Source organism: Lissotriton helveticus, chromosome 9, assembly GCF_964261635.1.
Source record: "Lissotriton helveticus chromosome 9, aLisHel1.1, whole genome shotgun sequence".
NCBI classification, from domain to species: Eukaryota; Metazoa; Chordata; class Amphibia; order Caudata; family Salamandridae; genus Lissotriton; species Lissotriton helveticus.
In genome coordinates, this window is record NC_136070.1 from 978137061 (window position 1) to 978162811 (window position 25751).

Sequence of the window (25751 nt, forward strand, 5' to 3'; positions counted from 1 at the left end):
ATACTTAGAGAGCCAACATGGCCTCGCCAACCATGATTCTCAACACTATTGGAGCTTTCCCTAGTCCCAATACAAGAAGCTTCACCTTAACCTGGAGAACAAAGGTGCACTAAGACACCCCAATCCCAGGGAAACGAACCTTGCAATATGGCTCCTTAAGTCTTAGAATTTTGGTACTTAAACTTACCACAGCAATGTACGGATATTCTTAAAGTAGCTCACAAATCTACCGCAAGACAACGTTATGTAGCTAAATGGAAAAGATTTGTTATTTAAGGCTAGCAAAAAAAGTCAACCCCCTCAATGCACAAGTACAGACAATACTTATTGCATTTACAAACCACGGGGTGAGCTTATACTTCAATAAGATTACCCCTGGCAGCTATTGCAGCCTATTTGCAAAATAGACAGCATTTATCGTTATTTAAAAAACCTGTTATTAAATCGTTTATGGAGGGACTTAAAATAGTCACTCCTCCAAAGCTTCCACCTGCACCAGCATGTAACTTAAACATTGTGCAAACTAGACGTATGGATTCTCCATTTGAGCCGCTGCACTCTTCCCAATTGCAATACTTGTCTAGGAAAGTTGCCTTTTTAATCTCTATCACTTCACTTTGAAGGGTCACTGAAATTCAGTCATTAACCTTGGAAGAATCATTTTCAAGCTTTATAGAGACAATGTAGTGCTTAGAACAAACAACGCTGTATAACCCCACCACCCAAATTGATAAAATGATAGATAAACTTCCTTTGGTGTGAAAGGGGGACTCAAAGAACAGTACGGCATTTCCATGCTTCTTCCCTAAGAATTTCACAATTGATTAATCACACTAAAAATTGCTTCTGTACCAATGCCTAGGAATGTTTGTGAAAAAAAGCATACAGTAATCGTAAACGTTTTGCTTTTTCCTTTTAACTTTATTAATTCATTTAATCAGCTTACAAAATCATTGAGACATTTGATGAATGCTATTATTAGGCTGTGGGGTTTTAGGTTTAAACCTATAATAACTGATAAAACCCCACTTAAAGATAAATAGCCCTCACCGGTGAAAACATATAAACACTGAAAAAACACCAGCACAACCACAAACTAAATGCCATTCAAAGAAAGGAAAGAGACGGGAAGTCATTTTTTTCTTCCTGAAGGTGTCAATACAATGTAACTTTGTTATACAAGTAGCAGTAAGGAAGACTGGCTAACATTATTCTGCTTGAGTTTTGTTCTTTAGGGATGCCACTAAAATATTGTTTCTTCTTCCTTTTACTTTTTTCAGTTTTGTGGCCTTTGGTCTAAAGATGCAGGGTTTAGTTTCATATTTTAGGTCTAGTTTAATTATTTTATAAACTGTTGAGAATCAGAAAATATCCAACTCATATTTGATATTCTGGCTGCATTTGATTATTTCACTGATAGGTAAAATGGCTGGTTTCATAAAAATCTTTCCTAATCTGTGTCATCACATTTACCCACAGAGAATGGGTAAAAACCCTTAATACATCCGACCATAGTTTCTAGTGGGTCAGTATTGATAGTAGGTGAATTGCCAACACCTCAGGCTTTAAACATTCAATGCAAGGTATAGTGACAAGTATATATATCGCCAAACATCCGGGATAGTGGTGAAAACATGACACCAGACTTTTGGAAAACATGGAACGCAGTGTCACTTGTAATGCTGTGCAAAAAAGGTTCTTACCAAGTTCAACAAAGATTGGAGTGATATTGTTTGTATTTGCAGTGATTCAGCTACTTATATATAAAGTTGTGTGATGACCTGTCAAAATTGATACCCAAGCTGAAGTGATTCCCTGTAGGAGATCCTTGCCACTTGTTAGATAGTATGCTGAAAGCATCTTTACTATTTTCAGAGTTAATGAGGGATGCTATTGACTTTTTAGTCCATTCTGGTGCACTGTTTTCTTATGCACAGGAACTAAAACGCAAATATTTATCATTTCGTGCTTTGTGGCATCAAAGAAAGAGTCATCCCAACTGTCTCCCTTAGCTGATGGTTTTCAGCCCAAGGGGCTATGAATGCTGAGAGAACCTTTTCACAGAAGAATACATGGGAAGGAAAGAGTGAGTGCACATGACCCAAAGACTCACTGAAGAAGTATTGTATGGTGTACTACAATATGATTAATTTGCAAAAATCGATTTAGACCTCATATACACTATAAGTACACTGTCTATATACCGTGTTCTTTCAGTGCAGAAAGCAAGCAATAATAAAAGCAAAACGTTCCATAAACACCGGAAAAACACTTTTTCTGTTGTCTTTAGTGGCACGAAAATGTGTAGCCACTGATAACTGTTTTTTAAGATATTGAAAACACGGAAAAAACCCCACCAGAATTTACCAAAAATAGAAACTGAAAACAGGAAAGCCTAGCTATTATATAGTGCTGCAACCACCAATGGCCCAAATTTTATGGGGTTTCCATCTTTTGATTTCTCACTATTTCCTGTTTTGGCTCCAATCCCCAGAATAACATTCTAACTTGTGAGTACATCTCGTTTAAGTTCGGTAAATCCCTGTGTATCTTTTCTATGTTGGGTTTCTGTGAAGTGTATCTTGTTCCTGTTTTTTAGGTCGAACCTCGGCAACGCCTGCCCTGCTGTGCGAGGCATTCTGTATTGAGGTAGGGACTTGAAGCATTGCCCACTCTCCAGCCACATTTTTCATTGGCTTGTGTCATTGTCCATTGTAAACTGTGGCTGTTCATTGGTTAAAAGGCTTAGTAGTCCCGCCTTAGTACAGCCTGGTCTCATTTTGCAACCTCCCATGGCGACACGCCCTGTTATGTGTGTTGTTGTGGGGTAGGCTTTAATTACCACCTCCAAGCACTATTTTCTCAAATAGCTTTGTCCCGCCTGCTGTTGGAGGCAGGACACTCCCTCTCCTAACGCTTTTAGAAAAATGTATAGCAAGCAGTTGCAATACAATAGGTCTTGCATTTGTGGGAGTTTAGGATATTGGCATTGTAAATGACAATGCCTTTTATTTATCTGTTTTAAAAAAACACATAAATAAAAGGCATTGCCATTTACAATGCCAATAGCTCAAGCTCTCATAAAGGCGAAATCTATTACATTGTAAATGCTTGTTTACATTGCTGCTGGCAACCCTGCCTTATCCATTGGGGAAACAACTGCTAACAATCTTGAATTGGGGGCCAATAACGTAATATTGTCTGATCTGGTCACTATTACTAAACTAATAATAGTAAATCTGGATATTTTTCAATAAATATAAGTAGGTCTTATTACCAAAATGTTTAGAGACCCCTGTTGCTGTATATTTTTGTTTTAATCCATATATCTGAAAGAGACACGTTAGTGATAGATTCCTTACCTTAGAATATCCCCAGGCGTAAGACTGGATCTGGAAACTTTTGCGTAGCAATACCCCTGTGCGTCGGTAGGCGTCGTCCCCGGCTCCGCGTCTGTCGTCGTTAGCGCCGGAGTGACGTCGCCGGAGTACTTAGATGCCGCCCTCGCGCGCTGACGTCAGTTTTTCTTTTTTCCGCGCCAGCTAGCGCAGATCTGGAGAAGCTCTACCCCTTAGTCACTTTTTGACGAAACTTTTTTGATCTTTTGATCTGTTTTTCTCGAGTAGCTCGACTCCTACGGTGCAGGTAGGGATGCCCCGGTTCAAACCCTGCTCCAAGTGCAGCCGACTGATGTCGGTTACCGACCCCCATCGCCGGTGTCTTCAGTGTCTAGGCCTCGACCACGACGACCGAACCTGCTCCGACTGCCGGGCCCTGACATCTAAGGCTAGGTGGGAGCGGTCCCGTAAGCGGCTTGAGCTCCGGCAGTCGGCCCGCGCCGTTCAAGAAGGTCGAGGAACCGGTCGTGGGGTCGGATCCCTCGTAGCTCCGAGAGTCGACATCGGTCTTCAGGATCCAGGTCCTCAGGTAAGAGAAATGAGAGGTCGGAAAGGCGGCATTGTTCTTCCGACCCACCCGGGCGCTCGCGCGACGCGGCCGGGGGTTCGGGTGACGCCACCCATCTGGCTCCGACGGAGTCGCGGGCGTCGCAACCTGCCCCATACCTTCCGGTCCCTGGGCACGATGCGACGCCAGAGGAGATCGAGCGGTACCTCATGCCCTTGAGGTCTCTCCCTCCTCCGCCGGGCTGCGTGGCGCCTTCAGGCCCAGCGGTCCTGCCTGGAGGGCCTAGCGGGTCGGGTGCTTCCGCTCCGACGCTGTCGGGTGCCTTGGCCCCGGCGCTGTCGGGTGCTTTGGCCCCGGCGCCGCCGGCGACTTCGGTCCCGGTGCCGCAGGCCCTCACTGGATCCGGGTCGTCGCCGGTTGACCTCATAACCTCACCGACGCCGGCCCCTAGGGTGTCGCCCCCGGCGACGCCGTCCCCGGTCCTGCCCTTGATTCGATTCTGGCGCCGGAGCGGCGCCCAGCTCTCGACGTCGTATGGAGACTTTTACTTCCACGAATCGGTCCCATCCGTTGAACCTGAATTTCAGGTGATGGGTAACGAGGGAGATTGGGAGGGGTCTATGGACCCTCTGGCACAGGAGTGCCAGTCTCAACAGGACTGGACATACGAGCTTGGGGATGCCAGTGGACTGGACACTTCGCCAGACACTGGTTTTGTCTCCCCTCCAACCGTGGCTACGGAGGAGGGGGCTGCCTACAGTGTAGTGTTGGCGCGGGCAGCCAAGGCATTGGCCCTTGAGCTCCCCGTCGCGGCCGTGAGGACTAACCTCCTCACTGAGGTCCTTAAACCGCAGGCAAGCTCGGCTGAGCCTCTGCTGCCGTTTAATGAGGCCTTGTGTGACGTTCTTTTGGGCACTTGGTCCAAGCCCGCTGCAGGTCAGCCTGTAGATAGGAACGTGGCCGGACTCTACCGCCCGGCTCCGGGCGACCATTGCTTCTTGTCCACCCACCCCACCCCCGAGAGCCTGGTCATCCAGGCCTCTACTTCCCAGACCACATTCCCAATGGCTCCTCCCGATCGGGAATCCAAATGGTACGAGCAATTCGGTAAGAAGGTGTTCTCGTCCCTGAGTTTGGGACTGCGGTCAGTCAATACCGCATGCCTCTTGGGTCACTACACCCACACTCTGTGGGACATGGTCGCGGATGTGCTGCCACAATGTCCGGAGGAGGCCCTGACTAATCTCGCCCAAGCCCGTGCGGAAGGTCGAGATGCAGCACGCTATTCCATCCGGTGTGGGCTGGATACCACGGACTCACTGGGCAGAGTGATGGCAACGACTGTGGCGGTTCGACGCCACGTCTGGTTGAGGACCGCCAACTTTTCGGCTGATGTCCAGGCCACCCTTCTGGACATGCCGTTTGATGGCCGTCGCCTCTGGCGACAAGGCAGACCATGCGCTTGAGCGTTTTAAGGACTCCAGGGCTACCGCCAAGTCCTTGGGCCTCTCGGCCCCACGCCAGCAAACGGGTGCCTTTCGCTCCTTTCGTGGCCAAGGAAGGGGCGCTCCCACACGTGCTGCCAGCCACGCCCTGCAGGCTACTACACAGCGCGGCTACGGCCGTGGAAACCGCCGTGGCAGCGGTCGGGGGCAACGGCAAGGCCAGTCCACACCTTCCCCTGCAGCACCCGCCTCAAAACCCTCCTAGTCCGTGCTTTCAGGCCCATGTGACGCCAGTGGGGGGCAGGGTTCACCATCACCTCTTCCACTGGCGCACTGTCACGTCAGACATGTGGGTGCTGCAAATCGTCCGAAGGGGCTACTCCCTCCTCTGCGAAGCGACCCCTCCAGCCATGCCACCGCAATACCACCGCGTGTCGGGGGATCACTTGCAACTTCTGCAAGAGGAAGTTACGGCCCTCTTGGCCAAGGGGGCCATCGCACGTGTTCCTGGGCCAGAAGTAGGGTATGGGTGTTACTCCTACTACTTTCAGGTACCCAAGAAGGGCAAAGGGGGCCTACGCCCTATCTTGGACCTACGGAACGTCAACGGCTTCCTCCGGAAGGAGAAGTTAAAGATGCTGACTTTGGCTCAGGTCTTAGCTGCCCTAGACCCAGGAGACTGGATGGTAGCGTTGGACTTGCAGGACGCCTATTTCCACATCCCCCTCCTGCCGGCCCACCGTCGTTACCTGCGGTTCACGGTAGGCCACGAGCACTTTCAGTTTACCGTGCTCCCCTTTTGCCTTACCAGCGCCCCACAGGTGTTCACGAAAGTGATGGCGGTGGTCGCAGCTCATCTGCGCAGGTTAGGGGTTTCAGTCTTCCCCTACCTCGTCGACTGGTTGTTGAAGGCGGGCTTGCCCCAGACAGTCGTCAGCCACCTCCAGACTACGGCCGACCTCCTGCACCTGCTGGGGTTCTCCATCAATGTGCCGAAGTCACACCTGTGTCCCTCTCAGAAGCTCCTCTTCATTGGAGCGGTTCTAGACTCGGCGCAGTTTCGGGTTTATCCTCCCGAACAGCTGGTTCGGGATATTCAGGCTCTGATTCCGATCTTTCAGCCTTTATCCCGAGTCTCGGTCAGGTTGACACTGCGGCTTCTGGGGCTGATGGTCTCCTGCATTCTTCTGGTGCATCACGCCCGGTGGCGGATGCGGGCCCTGCAGTGGGACCTGAAATTTCAGTGGGGCAACTTGTCCGGCAATGTCTTAATCTCAGAGGGCACTGCAAGACAGTTGCAGTGGTGGCTCACGGACCGCGATTGGGTCAGCGGCAGATCTCTCTCCCTACCCCAACCGGAGCACGTAGTTGTGACGGACGCGTCCCTCCAGGGCTGGGGGGCCACATGGGAGAGGCGGAGATCAGAGGCCTCTGGTCTCCGGCGGAGTCCCAGCTCCACATCAACCTTCTGGAGCTGCGGGCGATCCGACTTGCACTGAAAGGAATTCCTCCCCAGTACTACTCGGGGGAGTGTAGTGCAGGTGTTCACGGACAACACCACCGCCATGTGGTACTGCAACAAACAGGGCGTGGTGGGGTCGTGGACCCTCTGCCATGAGGCTCTGCGCCTCTGGCAGTGGCTGGAACATCAGGGCGTGATCCTGGTGGTTCAACACCTGGCAGGTTCTCTGAACGCCAGGGCGGACGAACTCAGCCGTCGGTGCATGATGGATCACGAATGGCGTCTGAACTCGGACGTGGCGCAAGGCCTCTTTCAGCAGTGGGGAGAGCCTTGGTTAGATCTATTCGCCACAGAAGAGAACGCGCAAAGTCATCAGTTCTGCGCGTTGGAATTTCCAAGGCGGCACTCGCTCGGAGACGCTTTTCGTCGCGAGTGGAGTTGCGGTCTTTTGTACGCCTTTCCGCCTATTCCACTTCTGCCCAGAGTGCTGAAGAAGATCAGGCGCGACCGGGCCCAGGTTATCCTTGTGGCTCCGGACGGGGCACGAAGATTTTGGTATAAGAGCTACTCAGCATGTCTGTTGATCCTCCGATTCGTCTGCCTCTTCAGGAGGACCTTCTGTCGCAGCAGCAGGGGACTGTCCTCCACCCGAACCTGTCCAGTCTCCACCTCCAAGCTTGGAGATTGAGCGGCGACAGTTGAGGCCATTTGACTTGCCTCCTGAAGTCTATAATGTCATTCTGACAGCTAGGCGTCCCTCCACAAAGTCGGTATACGCCTGCAGGTGGAACAGATTTGTGGCATGGTGCACAGCAAAGGCTGTGTATCCACTCTCTGCCCCCCTTTCTGAGGTTCTCCTCTTCCTTCTTTCTCTGGCCCAGCAGGGCTCTGCTCTGGGCACTATCAAGGGCTACCTTTCTGCCCTTTCCGCCTTCTTAAGGCTACCTGATCAGCCATCTTTGTTCAAGTCCCCTATTGGAAGGGCATCACACACATGCTCCCTCCTGTTCCTTTCGTGATGCCTCAATGGGACTTGAACCTTGTACTTACTTATCTGATGTGCGCTCCCTTTGAGCCACTACATAACTTTCCTCTCCGCCTTCTTACTCTGAAGACTGCTTTCCTGGTTGCCATCACCTCTGCCAGGAGAGTGAGTGAGCTCCAGGCTCTTTCTTCCAAACCTCCTTTCCTTTCTGTCCATCCGGACAAGGTTGTGTTGCGGACAAGGCCCTCTTTCTTGCCCAAGGTAGTCACAGCCTTCCACATCGGGCAGTCCATCACCTTGCCCACCTTCTTTCCGCCTCCGCATCCCTCGAAAGAGGAAGAGAGGCTCCACCGTCTGGACCCAAAACGTGCGCTCTCTTACTATCTGGATCGCACATGCCAGTTCCGGGTGGATGACCAACTCTTTGTTGGTTACGTGGGCGCTAAGAAAGGACGGGAGGTGCACAAGCGGACCATCTCTCGGTGGATCGTATTGTGCATCCAGGCGTGTTACTCCTTGGCTAAAAAGGAACCTCCTGTTGGGCTGAGGGCCCACTCCACTCGGGCCATGGCGACTACTACTGCCCTGGGCCGAGGAGTCCCCTTGCAGGACATTTGTCAGGCAGCCACGTGGGCCTCGCTGCACACGTTCGCTAGACATTACTGCCTGGACAGTCAAGTCCGGAGGGATGGCTTCTTTGGCCGTTCCGTCCTCCAGGACTTTCTGGTGTGATTATTGGTTCGCAGACCCACCACCGGCGTTGGTATTGCTGGGGTATCTGTTCTAAGGTAAGGAATCTATCACTAACGTGTCTCTTTCAGATGCACAAGTTACTACTTGTGTAACGATATATCTGTAAGAGACATTAGTTAGTGATAGATTCCTTACCGACCCACCCATCCTCTCCGTTCTGCGAACCGATATCTAGGGTTACGGTCATCCCCTTTTAGGGCCCTAGTTTCATGGCACCAGCGTTGGTTCTATCATGGCTCTGCGTATCCGGCGCGGAAAAGCTGTGTATTAGAACTGACGTCAGCGTGCGAGGGCGGGGTCTAAGTACTCCGGCGACGTCATTCCGGCCCTAACGATGCCGACGACGGATGCGGTGCCGCGGATGATGCCTACCGACGCGAAGGGGTATTGCTACGCAAAAGTTTCCGGATCCAGTCTGGCGCCTGGGGATGTTTTATGGTAAGGAATCTATCACTAACTAATGTCTCTTACAGATAGATCGTTACACAAGTAGTAACTTGTGCTGCTGTACTACATCAATTTGCCATTTTAAGTGTTGCTACTGCTGCAAAGTGGCAGAAATAAGACTTTTTCAGTGCTATAGGACATGAATATAATAAATAAATGTAATAGCTAACTGAAGTAAACTGTAAAAATAACTATGGGACGTGGAGACTGGATGATAAGCCACTGCTCTTTCATGGTACAATGAGTTGAAGGAATATTAGCACATGTAATCTAACTAACATGCTAGTGGTGTAAAGTACAGTGAACTTGTAAAATAATATCAAGTGAAGTACTTTAATAGTATTACTTGTGAGGTGTTGAGAGGTGTACTGGAGCTCGCTTTATACACGGTGACAGAGTGGGAACAATGTTGAAATGTGAGGTACACTGAAACAAACTTGCCGTTAGACCTACTGGATAAGTAGAAAGTTACAATTGTTAGAATAAATGCTTCAGTGTAGTAAAACAAGGAACAAAAGTGCAAGGTGAAGGTAGAAGACTGCAGGTTTAAATGAACATGTACAATGGGCATGCTGTCCCCTAACAATGGCATGAGGCAGAAAACCTGAAGATGGCGAACATGGCCGAGTGGTGATGTGGAGAAATGTCTGTACAAGTTTATTCACTGGATGCATCTCACTATGAAGTAGAGAAACTTGATGTTCCTAGCATGTATGACTGCAAACACACATGCCCTGCATAGTCCTGCCATATAGTGTTGACCTCAGCGGGTTGCAAGTTGTATTTTCTTTGTGGAAGTCTTTTGAAATGAGGGTTGCACTGTGACTCCTCACTTTTTGGACAATGAGCATGGGCACTGACTCCAAGTTGACTTTTTTTCTGCATTATTTTTGGATGTGTACCAGCAGGGCTCTGAAATTCAATGTATTTCCCACAGTTTGTTGAACCCATGCAGTAAAACTTTGACACGCAGCTCCAAAATAAACAATTCATCACATGTGCTTCCCTTTGTTGACACACCCCGGAGACTGACGCCCAGCAACTGAGCCCCCGAATGCTGAGACCACCTGTCCCCTACATCGACCATTGACACTGGAGTATGTAGATCCTTAGACTTTTATGGAACGGATGCCCTTCCCGAACAGCCCCTAGTGCCACGCAAAGCAGCTGTGGTTGGACCTTCATGACATTTGTAACCTTTTCCTCTCCGCTGACCATGTCACTGTCTCATGTTAATCTTGCCCCAGCTTTCACTCAAAGGAGACCTTATGGTATTGGAGTGAAAGATGTTGAGCACACCGCAAAATGCAGCAGCAGTACACCACTGATATCAAAGACATATTGGCTGAACTGGACCCATCTTGACTGAACTGGACCCATCTTGACTGAACTGGACCCATCTTGACTGAACTGGACCCATCTTGGCTGAACTGGACCCATTTGGCGCTGAGGAAGGAGAGGACACTGCTCTCCCGGCATTCCTGTACACCAAGCTTCAACTAGCTCAGCGACCGCCTCCTCCAGTACCTCTGACCCTGAGGAAGAAGAGAAGCTCTACTGACCACCTCCACAACACCGGTACCCCTCGATTGAAGAACACACCCAGGGTCTTAAAGGTGGTTGGCTCTGACCCTACGCTCCTGATAGTCGGGTGTCAATTCCGTGCTCTGCCACCTTCAGGCTCCAGGTCGGCACTGTGTGGAGGCTTTGGCTCTGCAGACAGATTCTGTAGTGAGAGAGCCATCCTTTCTCTAGACATTAAGCACATTCAGACCCATCACAAAACGAAAAGCACTGTACCTCATCCTGCTAGGCCACACTCCACCTGCAAAAAGGCACATCCATGGCCTTTGTCGGCAATATCCCACTAGCTTACATATGCGAAGTGGCCACTTGTGCAGCCCCAGACATGTTTATCAAACACTACTGTGTGGATATCCTAGCCTGCCAACATGCTTTGGAAGGGCAGACAGTACTAATAACTTTATTCCAGACAGGTAACCATTCATGGGTTAACAGTATCTTATAGGGGGTACTGCTTTACAATCTATGCAGAGCATGTGCCACACATTCTATGAACGGAAAATGTTCTTATCCCCATAAGCATCTGTTCATAGCGTGTAGTTCTGTTTTCACGTGTCCTCCCTTTTCCTTGGAGCCTGTTTCTGCTGCAGATTTCTCCTCTTACCAGCTAATTCTTACACTTGCGATATGATTACCATCAGTGCTTTAAATGGTAATATAGAAGTGTAGGTACTCAGTAAATTGAGTACTGGTTTACTCCTGAGAGGTGCCAGTACTCTCCCATTAAATATATTGCAGCAAAACTGAAAAGAGGAGGTACACTTCCTTTCAAATTAAAGATCTACAGGTACTTAGTACCAGACAGTACCTGTCCATTGAAATCACTGGTTGCCATGCTACCTTCACTCTCCACTCCTACATACGCTCACCCACTGTGCGAAAAACAATCTAACATGGAGTTGATGCCCCATGTTCATTGTCCACAAAGGGAGGAGTCCTAGTGCATCCCATGACTCAAATTGTTTTTAAAAGACAAACAACTTGCCAGACGTTAGAGCTCAACACTAGATGATAGGAGTATGCAGACCATTTGGAAATACATCACTGCACCCAATGAACAGATGCTTCTAAGGTAATTAATCTATTCCATACACAAGCTGTAGTAACTGTAGGAACAACAATGCAATGTTTGGTAAATGTATTAAGTCTAAAGCTGGGTTAAACTATAGGAGCAATGATTGAAAATTGTTGCTAATTCTACAGGATTGTAATCACATTTATTTATTTTATTTTGCGTGTTTGTACCGCGCTAGGATCACTTCCCGAAGGAGTATCTCCGCGCCTTTGGCAGCCAAAAAAAGCAACTAGCGGACCCTAACCATAAACATAAGTCAATTTTGAAAAAGGAATGTCTTTAATTGCTTCCTAAAAGGAAGATGGTCCTTGCACTGTCTCAAAAACAGTGGGAGGCTGTTCCACAAAGTTGGACCAGCAACCGTAAGAGATCTTCCCCCTTGTCTCACTTTGCTAAATTTTGGAATCTGTAACAATGCCTGCTCACTGGATCTCAAAGAGCGTGTCGGTGTGTACCAGGAGAATTTATTAATCAGATATGCTGGACCATTTCCCTGTAGACACTTATGCATTGTACAGCAGATCTTAAACTTCACCCTCTGTTTGATGGGTAACCAATGCAGCTTCTCCAGAAGGGGTTTAGAGGGGGTGCGAGAGGGCTTGTTCAGGACCAGACGGGCAGCAGTATTCTGGACTACCTGGAGTCTAGAGATTACCGCTTCATTTGTTGACAACAACAGCCCATTGCAGTAATCCAAGCGACTCAATACTAGGGCCTGCACCAAGGTTCTCCTAGTAGAGTCTGGTAGTAAAGGGAAAACCTTTCGTAGCATCCCGATGATATGGAAGCAGGAGCCCACCACTTGATTGCTATGATGTTTTAATGAAAGCTCCTGATCAAGTCGGACGCCAAGGTTTTTCACTACCTGCTTGGGTTCTGGAGCCGGGCCAAGATCTTGAGGCCACCAGTCTGGGGTCCACAGAAGTTTGGCCTCACCGAACAGCATCACCTCCGTTTTTGCAACATTACACTGCAGGAGGTTAGATGCCATCCAGTTTGCCACCGCCTTCATCCCCTGGGCAAAGGAGTTCCTGACCTCCACCGTAAGGGTTTTAAAAGGAAAGAGGAGTTGGGTGTCATCTGCATATGACACTGGAATAAATCCATACGATCTCATGATGTTAGCTAGGGGGGCCACGTAGATATTAAAAAGAGTAGGGCTCAAACAAGAGCCCTGTGGCACCCCTTTAGAGATCTCCAACTCCTCTGACCGATAATCGCCCAGGGTGACCCTTTGGGTACGACCTGTCAGGAAACTCCTCAGCCATGACAACGCCTTGCCTTCCAGGCCGATGTTAACTAGCCTGGCTGTCATGATGTCGTATGACACGGTGTCAAACGCCGCAGACAGATCCAGCAGAACCAGGACAACAGAATGACCTTTATCCTGGAACATGCGTAGATCGTCTGCGACTGACAGCAAGGTGGTCTCGGTGCTGTGTCTTGGTCTAAATCCCGACTGAGAAGGATCCAGACCACCTACTAGCTCAATGTAGCTGGATAGGTGGCGATTTACATATTTCTCTATAATCTTCCCCAAAAAGGGGAGAAGAGAGATGGGCCTTAAATTCGCCAACTCCGTCCAGGGGATGGTAGTATTCTTCCTCAGTGGCCTTACTAGCGCCCTCTTCCAGTCCATAGGAACCTGCCCTGTACAGAGGGAAAGATTAATCAAGTTCTGGATTTCTGGTCCAAGAACTTCTACCAGCTTAGGCAGGATGCGGGCAGGAATGCTATCATAGGGACTTCCACTCTTGATCTGTGCAACCAATGAGACTACCTCCTCCAAAGAGATAAGAGGAAAGCTAGAGAGACATTGAGTAGGTGGTCCTGATAGTACACTCGACTGGGATATGTTGTTATTATTTGTTCCCACAGCCGTCTTTGAGGCCATTATCTTCTCATAGATAGCCTCTATCTTCTCCATAAAGAAGGTAGAAATCTCATTGCACAGCTCTTGGGTGGCTACCTCAACAGTCTCACAGGCTGCTGGTCTGGTAAAGGTTTGTAAGATGTTATACAAAACTCTAGAATCTTTCCCTGCCTCTATAAGTTGTGCAGCAATATGGTTTTTCCGCGCAGTCCTGATGGCTTTATGGTACAATTTAGAAGAGGATTTATAGAGTGTTTTATCCTCCTGCTTTCTAGACCGTCTCCATAATTTTTCCAGTTTTCTTGTCTTTTGTTTCAAAGATCTTAGATCTTCAGAAAACCAGATTTCTTGCTTTTTAGCTGGGCGGGGTTTATAGATTTTCTGGGGGATAGTATTATTTATTGCATCCTTAACTGCCTCGTCAAACCTGTACAACTCTGTTGTTATATCTCCTGTAGTGAGTCCATACAGGGGAGCTTTGTACTGATCTCTAAAGGCTTCCACCGTTAGTTTATGCCAGGGCCTCCTTTTAGTGGCCAGAGTACTCCACTTTTGAGGTTTATTGTTAGTAGCAGTGTGGAACTTTAAAATAAAATGATCTGTCCAGTCTACTTGTTCAGGAGGCATACATTTAATTAAAGGTGAGTTGGACATTACCAGATCCAACGTATGGCCTGCCTCATGAGTGGGGCCGTCATTGATCTTTTTCAGCCCTAGGGAGTCTAGGTCCATTAGGAGAGTTCTTGCCTCCTTACAGTCCTCTAGCTCACTATGGACATTAAAATCCCCTACCAAGAGGAAATCCTGATTATCTTGTACAAATGGTGCTAAAGCCTCTATTAGCACAACTGGAAAATTCCCAATCGGACCTGGTGGTCTATACAGCAATGCACCCTTCCTTTGATCTCTGGGATTAGGACTAAGTTTAAAAATTAGTAGTTCCATTTGAGGATTACTAACTTCCTCCAGTATAGGACATCAGAACAAAGGTACGCTAGGAGGGAGTGCACGAGCTGGAGTGAACTGAGAACAATGACGATGCAAGGAGTAATAAATACTTATATTTAAGTTCATTGGTGAAATTGCACAAGAGATGAAAACCATCCCATTATTCACTTTTTATCCTTTTATAATTAGTAGTTGTGGGGGTGCAATACATAGCATGACCTCTCTTTACTGTCCCAAATGGTCCAGCCATCTCCACCACCCCCTGTGCCTGTCTTCCCCCTCTTCTGCCCTCTCAAAGCTGTGCTGTATGTTTGTGTCAAAGTAGAGAGCTAACACTGCACTGGCAGGCACTGAGAGGTCTGTTGGATCAGCCTGGAATTCCTTTATTATTTTGCAACTGTAGGAAAAATCATAGCAGTGACTATAATGGTTAGGTGATGTTTTTCTCCCTGGAATTTATCATAGACGGGAGTCTAGTTTGATTTGTCTAATTTGATTTGTCTAATTGAACAGCTTTTGTTATCTATTTTAACTAGAGGCAAGCCCATTGGCCGAGCTTTCATTTAAAAAAAATCTTTTTTTACAGGAATGATACTGTGCGGTATGCCTTGGATGTCCTTGCTATCCTAACTGTGGTACCTAAGATCCAGCTGCAGCTGGCAGAGCCAGTAGATGTTCTTGATGATGCTGGCTCCACAGTCTCCACTGTGGGTAAGTACCTGCCTCCACATGGGAACTTTTGGGCATGATAAATCATTCTCACTTATTTAGAAAAGAGAACATTGCAGTTTGAGTTTTGAATTTTCTGTCTACTTAGTTCTTAGTTGTGTAGTGCTAGTACAAAGATTGGCCAGGGAAAAATAGCTTGTTAGTTTTGGCTTGACAACTCAGCCATCACAAAAAGAGCATTCAGAATACTGCTGGGAAAGGAGCTTAGACGCCACCTTCATGTTGGTTCCCCTGAATGCAGGATTTGATTGGGCTGAAGATGTAAAAAGTGCTTGTATTTTATTTGTTGACTTTTGCCACAATTGGTTATGGTTGCAAGCCAATGACCACGGTGATTGGCCTGATTTGTTTATTATGAATTGTTACAATAAAAGCAGGAGGCCTGATTTATTTATTGCGAATAGCATATGGTAACACAAATCCATTTCAAAGGCGAATTGTTATTACTCTGTAAGAAAGCCCTTTAGAGAAGGATTACATGGACTCTCATAGATTACTGTTGTAGCCAAGGGTTTTGGTGTTGATTACGCTCTGTGACTAAGTTTGAATATAGATTTGTTCTGTGAGAAACCTTGTTATGCCATTTTAGGAGAGATAGTATTTTGATTAGTCATATTTTTGCAGACCTTTATAATTCTATGACTGTGGCTTGTGGGAAAGCTTTCGCCCAGAAGCAGGCCTGAGTTGGTTATGGTGACAAGCAATTTGCCAGATTGGTGCGCTGGGAAAAGTTATGTCCGAATCCATATGTCTGATATGCTTATTATGAAAAGTTGTTAACAAGTCAGTTTGCCTGGCTTATGTACTGTGAAAAGCTTTGTTAAAACCAGGTGGTCTTTAAATGTGAGTTGTTGTCAAAGTGTGTTGCATGCTGTAAACCGGTATTTATGTTCACGTAATCTCAGAGTATCGTAGTAGGAAAGGGATTTGGTTTGGTCACCTCTCTGATAATCCAAAGGCTTTTTTCTGTGATGATTCTTGTTAGGGCCTATTAAAAGGGTTTGTACATTGTTTTGCAAACTGTATTTTTCATACTTTATTATTTTATACCTGTATGGATGATTGTTGTCAGTTTATGTTCACTTGAATAGGCCAATGTTGGTTATGGTGTGAAGCCAGTGGTAAAGCATATAGGCCTTATCAGTTCACTGGTAAAAGTTATGCTGAATTCTATAGGTGTAATTTGTTTAGAATGCAAAGTTGTGACAAAGCAACTAGTCCTGACTCTCGTATTGTGAAAATCGAGTGTTAAAGGCAGCAGTCTCTTAAATTTTTTTTTTTTTAAAAACTTTATTTTAGTCATTTTGCGGAAAATAAGCAAACAATAACATCCCCCCATTTGGCATCAAAACATCACACATGCACATCGACTGACTCATTAAGGCACGGTTTGTTGGCCGAAGGCCACACTGAGATACATAGTTACCCAAGATACATTGCAAATAATCAGACAACAGCTAGCGTCCTGCGAGCACTGGGCCAGGTCCCACACCTCACCCCACCTCCACCGTCCTCCTCAGTGCCTGAACCCACTGGTGTGAATAACTCTCCACTCGTCCCTTCTGAATCACTATGGGAGGTGTGTTCCAAGACCCCTATCGTGGCACACATTACGTGCCAGGCCAACAGGTCCTCCTGCAGCTTCTCGTCCCTTCTACAGCTCTGCATATGTGTCTCCTCCGCTAGGGACCACTCCCGCACGTCACTCAGCCACCTGGGAACCTCTGGGGCCCTCTGGCCCATCCAAGTAATCGCCACCCTACACCTGGCCAGCACCAGCATCAATTGCAACAATTTATAAGACAACTTACGGTTCTTTGGTCTAGGTACCAACGCCAACAAGCAGTGTAAAGGTGCCACGGTAATGCGGATCCCTGTCGTGGCAACAATGTGCTCCACTACCTTCCCCCAAAAAGTCTGGACCATTGGGCAACCCCAGGCCAGGTGTAGGAACCCCGCTCCCCCGCGCCACATCTGGGGCAAACATCGCTCCTACCTGGGGAGTAACACTGCAACAAGATATAAGTGAGATAGGTGCGGTGCAGGAAATTGAAGTGTATCAACTTAAAGCGCGCATTACAAGAAACCTTCTTTGTAAGGGCCCCTATTCGCATGCGTTGACCTTGCTCTAGCCGGGCGCCCAAATCCACTTCCCAGGCCACCCACGCCGGGGGAACCGGCGGGGCAGAATCCCTACGCATGGCCGCATACAGCAGGGAAATAAGATGACGTCCTCTGCCACAAGACAGTATGATGTCAAGGGTATGAGTCACTGAGGGAATCTCCAGATACTGCGTCCATAGTGACCGCACCACCTCTCGCAATCCCTGATAATGCAGGTACTGTCCTCTACCCACGGCGAAAGCCTCATCCGCCTGTTCAAATGTCAAGAAGGTGTCGGCTGGATATAGGTCTGCCAGGGTCTCACAGCCTCCCTCCCGCCAGGCCCGAAAGGACATCTGTTGCTCCATCGACACCACAGGCGCCAGGATCCAAAGCGGCAAGTCCCTGTGGAAGGGTGCTGCCCGGAGCACGCTCTCAACGAAGCGGTGCCAAACGTTTGCCGAATGCCTCACGATGTAGGGCAGAGTCTCGCTTGCCCGCCTACCTCTCATCAACGCCACTTGAAGCTCCTGCACCGTCGCTCTACCCGCCAACAGCTGCATCTCCCAGACATCTGTGTCCGCAAACCATCTGGTGGCTGGCAGCAGCTGCGCAGCATAATAGTATAGGTCAAAGCGTGGGGCCTCCAGGTCACCCTCATCATAGGATCTCACCACTGTGTGGAGGGCAACCCGACTACGCCGGTTCGCCCAAAGTAGGGACATAAGGAGCATGTTCAGTGTACGAAAGACCCTAGGGGGGAGGGGACACAACGTATTTTGAAGTATATAAAGTGTCCTCGGCAGCCTCACCATCTTAGCAACAGCAAGTCGGCCCATTAGAGACAGCGGGAGGGTGTTCCAAAAGGTCACGGAGCGCTACAGGGACTGAAGCACCTCATCAATATTACAGGCCAGGGATCTCGCCTCCGTAGGCGCCACTTGAATCCCCAAGTAACGAAAACTATCCGTCTCCCAACGGAGCCCGAGCTCCGGCAAATCGTCCCTGGGCACCGACCCTAACCCCGACAACGGATAAATCAAAGACTTACGTCTGTTGAGTCGCAATCCCGACGCATCCCCAAACCGAATCAACTGACTGAGTAACACAGGGAGCGCCTCCCTCGGGTCTTCAGATAAAACAAGGCATTGTCTGCATACAAGGAAACAATGTTACACGTGTAACCCACTTGTATGCCCCATTGCGACATCTCCAGGCGGATCTGGACAGCCAAAGGCTCTATCGCTAGAGCAAAGAGATGTGGTGAAAGGGGACACCCCTGTCGTGTACCCCGTCCCGGACTGCCTCTCCTCCGAACGTGCTGTTCCCAGTCTCACCCGAGCTCTGGGGGAGCTGTACAAAATACGGACCCAATGGCAAAAGTTTGGGCCCAGGCCCGCCACCCGGAGAACCTCCTGCAAGTAAGCCCAGTCCACGGTGTCGAACGCCTTGGCCAGGTCAACCGATACGAGCACCATATGGTCATCCAACCCCTGAACCTCATGTATGGTATGGTTCAAACGCCTCAGATTCATTGCGGTGTTACGCCCTGGTATAAAGCCGCATTGGTCCGGGTGGACCAACTGCGCCATATGCGGGGCCAACCGGGTGGCCAATATCTTAGTCAAAATGTTTACGTCAGTGTTAATCATGGTGATAGGGCGATATGCGGAAGGGTCGAGCTTGTCCACCCCTGGTTTAAGGATCATACAAATTTCTCCACTGGACATACTGGAGAGATCCGGTCTCAAAAACTTCGGCGTAGACCTGCACCAAAAGACGCGCCATCATGGCTCCGAACTGCTGGTAAAACTCCGGCGGGTATCTGTCACTACCCTGTGACTTTGCGCGCGGCAGGCGGGTGAGGGCTGCCCGCACCTCGTCCGCGCCGCATCCAAGTCCTTCTGAGCGGCTGCGGAGAGAGACGGGAGGGTCAGCCCCTGCAATTAGGGGGTATAAGAGGCCTCAGAGACTTCCGGGTCCGCAGTATATACCTGCTGAAGGTGGGGACCTAAGAGTCTCAAGAATCGCCCCTTCCGAGTGGACCACAGTCCCATGTGCGTCTCTGAGAGCCACAATGCGTTCCGGGGTTTGCTCCTTACGGAGGATCCAGGCCAGCAGTCGCCCCGATTTGTCTCCTTCTCTATGAAGCCTCTGCCGATATTGGCCAAGGGTGTACTTATCCAGACGGTCTAATATGTCATGGACCGTTCCTTGGGCTACCCGTTCGTCCATTCGCTGTAGGTCGTCAGGAGACCCCGCAGTCTGGACACGCAAGAGCCCCTCCTCTGCCATCTGCAAGTCCCTGAGAAGCTGTTTCCGGACTCCGTATGTCAATCCCATACAGGCTCCCCTCACCACTACCTTCAGGGCCTCCCATTTAGTAGCCAACGATAGGTCTCCCACCTCCCAATTAAGGTCTACATAGTCTGTTAGGGCCTTCTCGACATGTGCCCTACCCACGGAGTCACAGGGGATATTTATTTATTTATTTATTTTATTTTGAAAGTTTTATATAGCGCGGACAAGATCCTTGCGGATATCAGAGCGCTTTACAAAGAGGAGTACATGGGAACGCATAGTCAGACAGATAAATCAATAGGTCACATAGTATAAATGGTACAAATAGGTGGCTACAGAGCCAACCTGTGTACAAAATAGTACAAGTAAATGGCACAAGTAAATGGCTACAAAGTCAAGCAAGTGGGAATCAAACAATTAGTAAAAATGATTAAGGTTGAGTGAGAGAGTTCGACGGAAGGATGGAGGACCCGTTGGGCGGGGAGGTGTAGTTGTGTGAGGTGTTGCAGGGGCGACGAGGGGGACGAGGGCGTTTGCTGCATCTAGGAGCGGGTATTGACGCCCGGTTTGGGGCGTGTTGAGTGAGTGAGTCAACCGGATGGGTAGGGAATAGGTTGGGAGGGGAGGTGGGTGAAGGGCGTATGGGGTGTGTGGCGAGTAGTTCCTTGATGTTGTGTATGTCATCTTTGATCTGAGTGAGGGTGGCCATGATGTTGTCCATCGTGGGGTAGGTGGTGGAGGTGGGGGCGGCCGTCTGAGGGGAATGGTTGACCAGGAAATTTGTGTGCAGGTGGGAGCGTGGGCTGGTGTTCGAGGAGGTGTGCGTTGTGTTGGTGTGCGGGAAGGTGTTAGGGAGAAGGGATGTTTTGGGCGGGAGGGGTGTGGATGGTGTGGGGTGGGAGTTGGTGGTGTGAGTGAGGGCAATGATGGTAGGTGGGTGGGTCAGGGTGTATGCTGGGAGACTGATAGTCGAGGTGGGGGTGCAGGAAGGGTAATGGGGAGTGAGAGTAGGAGGGGAAATGGAATTGGGACTGGTCATGTTGTGGGGAGGGGGAGTTATGCTAAGAGAGGAGGTGAGAGGGTAATGGGGACTGAGAATGGGGGGGGGTCCATGTTGCGATGATGGTTTAGGTGGGACTAGGAGAATGCACTCTAGTGGTACACATGTGCAGGAAAAAACAAAAGCATGCAATAGGTTACACGGTGTAAGAAGTACTAGTGATCAATCGGCGTATCCCAAATGTAAGAGTGTGCAGAGAAACATATACATACAATAGGTTACAATAGGTTATAGAGTACAACAGTGTCACTGGTGATCAACCAGATATATATATGGGGTAGTGCCACCATCAAAAATCCAGAATCATAGAAATCAGAAATGACATTAGTTGACAACCAAGGTAGATGAAGTAGCATTGCATTTCAAATGTTCGAAATACAGGTAGAAGAATAATACTGCGGTAAAAGGTATATGAGGTAGCAATCTGCGCATTAAAAATGTTCAACATACAGGTATAGGTACAGTACTGCAAAACTAGGCAAACATTCTTTCAGATATGGTGTAGCAATCTGCATTACAAATGTTCAGAGTAAGGCTAGGCGTGTACTTACAATAGGCAGACATTCTTGCATATATGAGGTGGCATTCTGTGCATTACATATGTTCAGAATATAGTTAAAAGTATAATAATACAATAATAGGCAGGCATTCTTTCACAAGATGGTGTAGATACCTAACTGAGCCCAGTGCTCAGTAGTTGTGATTAGTCTAGGGTGATTAATTCTTGGCGAGTGTTTAGATAGAGAAGAAAATTACTAATCCAGGATATCCGCCCATGAGAGAGAATAGTCAAATATGTCCGCCAAATAGGTGGGGTAGAGACATTAGTCCTCTGTTTGATGCTGTTGCTTAGCCAGCATAGAAGAGCAGCAACCCCTTTCCTTCATGCCTGCAGGGGAGGTGGAGATATTAGTCCTCTGTCTGCTGCTATTACTATAAGCCTAGGGGGAGGAGTTTCACCCTCCATCCGAGCCAGCAATGCTCCAGCTATCTGGGAGGAATGCTTATCTCTGTGTGGGGGAGTTAGATTGAGGAGCCTCGTGGACAGAGGTACGGGGGGGGGGGGGGGATTTATGGTTACAGGTTTATGGCTCCAGCCATTTTGGACAGAGGAGGTAGTTTAAAAGTGAGCAGGCGGGTAGGAGAAATACAAATACCTCAAGTCTCTGTGTGCCCCCTGAGTCCGACCGTAGAGTCTTTCAGCAGCAATGCATTAGTCCACAAAGTGTCTCAGTCCCTTCCGATTTGCTAAAATTTGTGAATTGCTTGTGATTGAACTCCACAGATTAGATCAGATCATGGCTCCAAGCCTGTATCACCATGAGACGCAGCGAGGTAATCACCCGGTATCTAACGAAGCCGATGGGGGCTGGCTTCAGTCTTCTGTCGCAGAACCGCTCCCGTTGTTGATCTCAGGGCTCTCCTCAGTCGCTCCCCTGGGCAGCGGCGGTGCAATACCCTCCGGGCGCACCCATCTCATGAGCCCGTGTCCTGTCTCCGGTGCTGCGGTGCGGGGGGGGGGAGGCAGAGGGGGGGGGGACTGCTCCTTCGTCACAGCCGGCGTCCTCCACCGTGGAGCAGACGGTGGGGGGCCACTTTCAATCCTCTGGTGCTCGCCGTAGCTCCTCTGCTACGGCTTTTCTTAGCCCTCCGTAGCCTCAGAGACTCACTGCGTCTCACTGCGGTGGAGCGGGCGGGCGGTTCCGGCTCAGCAGGCTCACGGAGCTTTAGCCGCCTCTGCGCGGGGGGGGAGCCCTCCTGTGCTGCCGAGGGTGCCCACCGATGCTGCCGTGTATGCCTTTGGGCTTCCTTTGCAGCCTAGGGATGGATCAGCAGCCGAGCTCCAGTGCCTTCCTCCGCCTTGTAGCGGGGGACCTTTTCCAGCCCTCCGAGGTCGTCGAGCTGTCTGGAACAGGCTCCTGGAGTTTCAGCCGCCCCTGTGACGCGCCGCTCTTATGCCGTCTTGGATCCAGTGCAGGGCCGGTGGCAGGGTGGTCCGCAGTGTCGGCTCAGCAGCACCACGTCAGCGATGAGGGTGTCAGAATCGAAAGTCCGATCGCGGGGCATTTCAGGGGTCATTAGTCAATCCAGTTACTCGATCCAGTTACTCTTTCGTTCCGTTCTTCATTCTACTTTCGTTCCGTCGTGCTGGTAGGTGCTAACAGGGATAATGCCCAAATGGGATCCCCAGCACTGGGAGCTCCTCACAGGAGCTCCTACCAGGCGGCCATCTTAGTTACCTAATCTTACCCTATCTACTGGGAACCTCCAAGTACAGGGACGGGAAACCGGAGCTCCCCATCGCACCAGACAAACCACTGGGGAGTGGTCGGACAGAAAGCGCGCCTGATGTGTCACTTCCATAGTCATGCTGCTCTCTGCATTAGCAACCAGCACTCTATCAAGGCGACTGTGCGTATTATGAGTGGGAAAAAAGCAGGTATATACCTGCAGTTCCGGATTGGCCTGTCGCCAGATATCGACAGCCCCTATATTCTCCATAACCTTGTGAAGCTGTACTGTCATTCGGGGTTTCGTGCCCTCCCGTGGCAGAGACCTATCAAGGACCGGGTCCAGAACAAAGTTAAAATCACCCAGCCAAAAAAGCGTCTCTCCCAAGTCGTCAACCAGAACATCCTGTAGAGCCGGAAAAAAACCCGGATCATCCACATTCGGAGCATATGTATTCAGAAGGGTAACATCCCTACCATCCAACTTAACCCTAAGGAGCAAATATCTACCCTGAATGTCTGCCTCTACATATTGGACTGCAAAAGGGACCCCAGGCGCCACCCAAATCAACACCCCTCTAGCATATGAAGAATAAGAAGAATGGAACATCTGGCCCCGCCATTTCTTACCCAGCTTCTGCGCCCCTTCCTCAGTAAGATGAGTCTCCTGAAGGCAGGCAATCGCAACCCTATGCCTACGGAGCCAAGACAGTACTCTGTAACGTTTTGTGCAAGTACCTACCCCCCTCACATTCCAGCTCACAAACTTGTATCCCATTGTCACCTATGTGTCCCGCATCCCCCCATACTGCACTCTGTGTCCCTCCAGTCCCGTGCCCGACGTGTCATACTTGCGATGCCTACAACTTTCCCTAACAGCCCCCCTCCAACCCCAACCCCACCCACGAGCAATATACTAGCAACAACCAAACCTGCCGATATGCCCTTCCCGTGCTGGTGCCAGGACGTACACAGCTTCCCCATCAGTCACCCCCACTAAACCCACCCACAGAAACCAAAAAAGGGAAGACAACCACCCCCACCCCCCACTCGACTCCCCACCATGCCTCCCAACAGGACCTAAAAGAAGACACCACCCCGCCCCTGACAATGAAGGAGTCCATCATTCGCCCAGCCCCCCGAACCCCTACCCGCTCCCCCCGCCCGAGCTTCAGCATCATACAGAGCCCCCCCATCAACAATAGCCCCCTTACTGTTCAACAATGGTCAAGCACCATGTCCAGAGTCCAGCAATCTATATAGCGCTAGGGCCCCTCCTCACGATAGTCCGTCCGGCACCTGCCCCTGCGCTTCAGCCGTCTCCGGAGTCGTTGCACTAGTCGGGTAAACCACCTCCGCAGTGAGCTGCAACGTGCCTGGTACAAGGATCTCCCCAGGAGAGGAAGGTCGAGACGCCGCTGGCAAACGGTCCAATTTCGCCAAACCCATGCGAAGGGAACCATCTTCTCCCACCGTGACCCGGTCGCCCTCCACACTCTCATCCATACGGGACCCTCGACGTCTTCTCCGACTGCGCTGCCTCCTCGGTCTGGTCCCCCACGTGCTACGGGCTCCCCCCGTTCTCCAGGAGGGAGGGCATCCCCCCGAATCTCGAGCCATTCCCAAACCTCCGCAGGAGCTCCAAAGAAGTGTGCCTTCCCTTGGGATATGACCTTTAGCTTCGCTGGGTGGAGCAGCATATACGGCAGATGCATCTCCCTGAGCTTTTGTTTGACTGCCAAAAAGGACTTGCACTGCTCCTGAACCAATTGTGTGTAGTCCAGAAAAATGGACACTCTTGCATTTTCAAACGTAAGGGCCTTAGACTCCCTTGCCGCTCTAAGGATGCAGTCTCTGTCGCGGTAGTTCATGATTTTGGCAATGAGGGCTCGCGGAGGGACTCCAGGCCTTGGGGGTGGGACCAACGCTCTGTGGGCCCTTTCTATCACAAAGACATCTGAGAGACCTTCAGGGCACAATACCGTACGGATCCAGTGCTCAAGGAAACGTTCCGGGTGTCCTGCCTCCGCTCGTTCAGGAATACCCAGCACGCGTATGTTACTGCGGCGCGCTCTCCCCTCCGCATCTTCCGCTCTCCCCTCTAGGGCCTCCGTCATGGCAGAAAGTTGTGAGACCGTTTTCTTGAGGGATGCTACCTCCCCCTGCAGTTGAGTAATATTCCCCTCCGCATCTGTGACCTTATCTGCCACTTGCGCAGGTCCATTCGCTGGAGGTTCATGTCGATGGACACAGTCTCAATCTGTCGCTCCAAGGCCGAGTGGGACCCCTGTATTGCCTTCAACAATGCCGCCCGTGAGGGCTCTTCGGGTGCTGGATCCCCCTCCTCCTGCCCCGACTGGCGGATGAGTCTTTGAGAGGGGAGCCTCTGCGTAGTGTACTGTGTTATGGTGTTGGGCTGCACAGCCCGAGGCGTTTTGTCCTTACGCATCATGAAGTTCAACAAAGTTCCTTTCAGGCGGCCCGACGTCACCACTAGACCCTCGATACAACAAAGCAGTTGGATGTCCCACACGTATCGGCCACCAGGCATCCCGGTCCACAGTATCGAATGCAGGCCCCCCACTGCCCAAGAATGTCACAGATCCAACGCCGGCCCGTGCCTCCCTGGTGAATCTGCCCTGCAAGGGCCGGCCCACAGGACCACGGTCACCGACCCAAGCACTCCCCATGCGTGCAGACCGACTCTGAGGAGACCTGCTGGTGTGCGTCTCAGGTTCCAGTGGGACACAAGGAACAACTAGGCTCAGTCCCCGGTTCCAGCTCTCGGAGGTTCCGTGTGTGGGATACTAGAGGATACACCCACCTCTGTCATGCACAGACCGACCAGG

General features: G+C 49.9%; 1 protein-coding gene across 7 annotated transcripts in view; it reads left to right on the forward strand.

The window, feature by feature from the left end:
- Positions 1 to 25751, forward strand: part of DCAF1 (DDB1 and CUL4 associated factor 1) — a 928365-nt gene that overhangs the window by 381180 nt on the left and 521434 nt on the right. For all 7 annotated transcript variants that reach the window (XM_078661275.1, XM_078661278.1, XM_078661277.1 and 4 more), the window contains one exon: positions 15065 to 15189. In XM_078661275.1, the coding sequence (XP_078517401.1) occupies positions 15065 to 15189 (125 nt within the window). The remainder of the gene's footprint in view (positions 1 to 15064; positions 15190 to 25751) is intronic.